Source organism: Chenopodium quinoa, unplaced genomic scaffold (assembly GCF_001683475.1).
Source record: "Chenopodium quinoa cultivar QQ74 unplaced genomic scaffold, ASM168347v1, whole genome shotgun sequence".
Taxonomy (NCBI): domain Eukaryota; kingdom Viridiplantae; phylum Streptophyta; class Magnoliopsida; order Caryophyllales; family Amaranthaceae; genus Chenopodium; species Chenopodium quinoa.
Window position 1 is genome coordinate 2,869,180 of NW_018744996.1, and position 5,670 is coordinate 2,874,849.

A 5,670-nucleotide genomic window follows, 5' to 3' on the forward strand; every position below is an offset into this window, starting at 1 on the left:
TAATATATTTTGTAGTAGTATAAGATAGCACAAAAGGCCAAACTTAACGTATCTTAGCTTGTTTTGTAGAAGGTAAGAGTAGTGAAAATTCACTATTCCAGTCGAAGTGTGGGGAAAAAAAAAAATCAACATCAAACATGTTTTTAGGAAGTGAAAATTCGTTAAAAGCGCTAATTTAGTGGATTTTAGCAAGCATGCTTTAAGCCGTAAGGTTTTATTCTACTATTGCCATTAAGCCAAAAGAAAAAAAACCACAAGTGCACCAGTAGTTGTCACCATTAAATAAAACCTTAATACTACAAATGGAACCCCCAAGAGAGAGGACAATAGCATTACTAACATACATAGTCATCAACACCATAAGAAAATTTGCACATTTTTGTGAAGTTTAAGATCCTGTCAAAAAAAAAAAAAAAAATCCATAACCCACCTATATCCACAATGTCATCAATTCAAAGTTTTTCAAAGTGCAGCCTAACTTCAAGTTTAATTACCTTACCCTTATTTCTACAAACTCCTAGAAAAATTACGCAGAAGTCAATCCAATTCTAAAGATGGAATGCGCTTCAGAACCTTGTTGCACCAAAGTAACTTGAGATTGTACTTTGTCTAACCTACAAAAAAGGCAATCAGCATAGCATCACTAAAGCATTCTATGCACATAACTTGGTCTATAAAATGAACAGACGCACTCTTTCCTTTGCAATACACTCCATTGTTTTACTAACAATTATTAAGGATTAATTTTCCATTGTTTTAGTCTATCTTCACTCAAAAATTGTGTACCATGTTTTCAACAATATCAATCATGTTACTTCTGTAACATTTGCGGAATACACATACATCATATTCAGTATTGGTGAGGTCACAGGTATAGTAATAAGGAAAAGCATACTACATATATCCAACAAACCAAGCACACCTAGTAAGCCTATTGTTTCACACTTTCACAGTATAGTCAATATAGCCAACATAAACATTTGGGCAAAAACGGCAAGGAAGACCAGGGTTAGAGTTAAAAGAGCAAGACAACAACATATCAGCAAACACATGAACTTCTTTTGAACTATCTCAGTCACCATGTGGAAAATCATAGTTGGCATTCACATTCAACAAAGCAACTCCACTACTATTCCCAAAGATCAACAGCTAGTCATATGCAAGTTCAAAACCAGCGACATCAGTGCATCACTACATCTATATTACTCTATGAAGCTCCTAGATCTTACTATAATATGTTAATAACACCGATCACCAGCAGATGCAAATCTTGCCATCAGTTGGTGTATCTAGGATGGCCAAAATGTATACCCATGGAGATTTGTAGAGTGGCTAGTTCTAATTGTGGTTGCAATGCATGAAAAGTACATAAAATTACTCCCTCCATCTGAAAGTGAATCATGTATACTACTATATAATGTCTGGCAAAAAGTTGTCATATTTCAGAAAGTGCTAATACCAGACTGAACTGAGAGAGTATATCTTACATGCTCCAGTAAGCAATTCAGACTATTGAAAGGAAAAAAATTAGCCAGTCAAAAGAAGACTACATCCAACTATCCTAGTATGAGCCTAGAAGGAAAAAAAAAATAGGAAAGTGTTGTACCAGACAAATTAGAAACTCTAAGCAAATCTTCAATAAATGAGACACTTTTTGATCAATAAATTTTGAAGAAGTTTCAACCGAGGACAGATAATAGAAAGGATATATTGCCACAATGGTGTCGTATGAAAGATCCAATTTGGGCAACAAATTAGCAAAAAAATTAATAAGGTTTCTTTTAGAAATTATACAAGCAGTTTCCTGGAAACATATCTCATAGAAACAGAGGCACTCCAATTATTGATATACTTTCAAAAAATCAACAGACAAAACGTGTGGTGAACTCTCCAATAATTTCAATTTCGCATGACTATGCCTTTTAGATTCACATTAATATTATGATCTAGCATACTTGTAAGTCTTTAATTAATTTGAGGAAGTCAACTCACCTATTTGGTATTCAATTGCTCCAACTTGAGATCAGCCTCTTTGAGTGATCGGACAAGGTGAATCATGCGGTAGTCCTTTTTATCATTCTCAACAGTGAGCTTAGCAACCTGCATAAAACCATCAACATGAGTATAAAATTATCTTAAAGTTCCTATCGTATCTCGTTAAGGATAACCATAGAAGAAAAGACAGCACAACTTTTAAGCATAAGGGACCTTCTCTTTCTCTGCGGCTAACTCTGCGGTCACTTCTTCCAGCTTCAACTCCAACTCTTTCACCTTCTTCGAACTTTCCTCATCGCCAGCCTTAGGAAATTCTGTTCATTCAAAAAATGCTGTTAAGAAACTAAATGAAATATTACATCAAAGCACATTTTTGGCGAAGTACCAAGGTTAGTTAAAGCATTTATCCCATACCCTTCTTACTCGAAATCAAAGTCTCAAGCTCGAGTTTCGATAGGCGTTCCTTTGAAAGCAAACAAACACAACATTAGAATCTCCTCTCATTTCATCTGAGGAAATAGAAACTGCTGTAAACTTCCTAGTAGACTATGTTACTTTTTGTAGCAAGATCTGAGGAAGTTACTTTTTTGTGCATTAATTCACAGCATACCCATTATAAACACAAATTCAAAAATTTCAACAAATATCAAATGCAGAGCATAATGATCATTCATGAATTTCAACATAAAAAATCGAATTTCACAAACATAAGATAACAACTATTACAAGCAAAAAAAATCCATTTAAAAAAAAAAAAAAAAAAAAAAAAGCAATTATGAAGACAATCAACAAAAAAATAGCAATAATCAGAATAATATACTCATAAAATCACTAAATTGGAGAATTATTCGAAGAATAAGAAGAAAAATGGAGCAAAAAAATGGGGAAAATTATAGTAGAAAGCAAACCTCGGCTTCAGAAGCTCTCTGGTAGAAGGGTTTGAGAAGATCTTTGAGACCCTCGTTTGGAATCGCACAATTCGCCATTGTTGGTATGTCTCAAAAACCCTAAGAATGTTCAACGTTTTATAATCTGTACTATTATGAAAATTTGGGTGTTTTTTTTGTGTTTGCGATGGCCGCCAGCGGTGTCAACAGTGGTGGTACGCAAGGACGGAAAAGCAAAAGGTCGGGTGCCCGTCGAGGATACGTATTTTTTGAGTGGGAATTTATATTATACACTCGAGCTTAAAATTATGCATCTCGGGGTGGAACTAATCTTTTAAGCAATTGTGCCTAAATTTGGAGTGGATCATCTTATCGTATACTTGTTGCTTCATTCACTACATACAAATATATAATAAGTGCACTATTTGTGTCACTTAGAAAGTAAGGCCTCATTTAGTCATTTGGTTGACACATAGATAAATTTTCGTAGGAAATTGTATTTCATGGGATGCTTTTCCCTAATGAACTTCTATAAGTTGTTTGGTTGCGGCAATGGAAGAAATTCCAATGAATTTTGATTAAGAAAATTGTCCAGCCTCCCCAACCTCCAACGCCGGCTAACTTACCCCCTCCCTTTCCCCCTTACCCCGACTCTCCCTTTTCCCCCGTCGTGCGACCACCCAGCCAAACCCTAACCCCCAAAACCCCACCCCCTCCCTTCCCCACCACGAAATAGCTCCCCTACCTTTCCCACACCCCAAAATGACCCTCCCCCCCACTGTTTTGGGGGTGGAGGAAAGTGGAAGGGGGTTGTTTCGTGGTAGGGAAGGGAGGAGGGTGGGATTTTGAGGGTTAGGGGTTGTTGGGTGGTCGCGCGACGGGGAAGGGGGAGGGTCATGGTAAAAGGAAAAGGAAGGGGCGGCCCAACTGACGGTGAACATGGTGAAGTTGGGCGCCGACAGGGGCCCTGGGGGTGAGGGATGGCTAGGGCTAGTATGGTGGAGATGGTTTTTTTTTTTTTACTTATTTTTTAATTAGTTAGTTTTTTTAATTATTTCAAAAAAAAGTTAGTTTTAAAATTGGTAGTTAAATGTGAATTAGTAATTAATAATCTTCTCTTTAAAAAAATTTAAAATTAATTTTTGACCAATCACATGGTGACACGTGTAAATTAATCTTAAAAATAATTACTTATTCAACAGGTTACATGTCACTTAAGACCAATAAAAGCAAATTCTCATTAAAGTTCGGATTATTAAAAAATTGGGCAAATGAGGTATAGTTGGGATTATTCTAGTCATTTTTTTCTATTACATAGTTGCTTTAATAATGAATTAATAGTATTAATCTGTTTCAAATAATGTTAAATTAATTCAAAACTAATAATTTTATTATTGATACTCTCCCTGTCCCTTATTTACAAACCTATTTCCTATTTTTCACAGGAATTAAGGAAGTTGGAGATTCCATAAAACTCATGATTGGGAAGTACAAATATGCATGTGGGGTTAGAGAGATATAGAGAGAAAGAAAAGATAGTTGGTAATTATTGAAGAGATGGAGAGAGAAAGTGTTGAAAAAGGATGTCAAAAGTACAAAAAAATTAAAAGAAAAATGATGACAATTCATCAAAAAGAGGAAATGTTGTGAACGGAACTGCAGGAACAAAAACAGTAAGAACAATGTTACCGGGAATGAGACTGAGTCGCGGACTATGTCGCTCTCTTTAGAACATTCACGGTACTGCCTCGAAGTTGTGCAAGCAGCTCTTACGTAACCGGATGTCCCCCAGGATAAAACAACCTCTCAAAGTTATAAAGTACCGGTGGATTTGCACTGAACCACCGGGCAACTAAACACCGAAAAAATAAAGAAACTGCTCGAATATTTGAAGAGGAAGAGAGATGTAGAAGATAATTTTTTGCTGTGTTTAAAACGCTTAACCCATTCTCCTTTTATAGCCAAAACCAGACAGTCGTTTTGAAACCCACTAACGGCATAACGGCATATTAAGTGCTAATCATGCCTAAAAATTAGCAGAAAACGGTCAAGAAATCAATTTAATTAATCGTTCAAAATTGATTAACGTAAATAACGGAAATTTAAATCAGTCAAAATGGAACAAAATTTATTTAAAACGGTCAATCAATTTATTTAAAACGTTATAAAAATTAAGTTTGTTTAATAAACCCGACCCAGCCCAGCCCGGCTCGGTTCAGCACGCGTGTGTGTGATAGGTTGACTTGGTAGGTAAGTCCTCCCTCTTCACAAAATGTGGGTAGCCCAAGGGCCACACCCAAATACTTCACAATCTATATTATAAAGGAGGACAAACTTCCCTTTCCCATCAATGTGGGACTTCTTGTTTTTCACAAAATTCACACACCAAAGCATTTGTTCCAACAGGAAATATTGTCAAAAAGTACATTATTTAAATAGAAATAGACATGTAATTTTGGTTTTCCCAAAATAATATATGGACATGTAGATAAGGGACGGAGGGAGTACAATTTTAGGCAATTATGCTTGGGACTTGAGGGAAAACAAATCTAATGATCTAGAATGGTTAAAGGAAAAAAGAGATGAAGAATTTAAGATATTCCGACAATGGGTCATCCATTTTTTATCATATGAACTAGGGACCTATGACTCGCACTCTAGCCTGTGGTTTTTGTGTAAAGGAGGCATATGAATTTGATTATGGAGCTTCAACAAAGGAACTGTATTGTATCCAATCTGGCTTTTGCCAATCTGGGACTTTCTACTACCAAGTATTTAGGCCTATATA

General features: G+C 35.8%; 1 protein-coding gene across 1 annotated transcript; it reads right to left on the minus strand.

Moving 5' to 3' along the window:
* Nucleotides 1–246: 246 nt before the first annotated feature.
* LOC110707337 lies at nt 247–3,245 on the minus strand. The gene is made up of 5 exons (XM_021885358.1): nt 2,904–3,245; nt 2,410–2,458; nt 2,209–2,309; nt 1,993–2,100; nt 247–614 (listed from the first exon to the last, which is right to left on the minus strand). The coding sequence occupies exons 1-4, from the start codon at nt 2,979–2,981 to the stop codon at nt 1,993–1,995; spliced, it is 336 nt and encodes a 111-aa protein (XP_021741050.1). The 5' UTR covers nt 2,982–3,245; the 3' UTR covers nt 247–614.
* Between the last annotated feature and the right edge of the window lie 2,425 nt (nt 3,246–5,670).

Excerpts from the sequence above, each read along its gene's own strand:
- LOC110707337 (XM_021885358.1), bottom strand. The coding sequence starts at position 2,981 with ATGGCGAATTGTGCGATTCCAAACGAGGGTCTCAAAGATCTTCTCAAA. Across the intron at positions 2,459-2,903 it reads AGAGAGCTTCTGAAGCCGAG|GAACGCCTATCGAAACTCGA; the intron begins GTTTGCTTTCTA and ends TTGCTTTCAAAG. Across the intron at positions 2,310-2,409 it reads TTTGATTTCGAGTAAGAAGG|AATTTCCTAAGGCTGGCGAT; the intron begins GTATGGGATAAA and ends TTGAATGAACAG.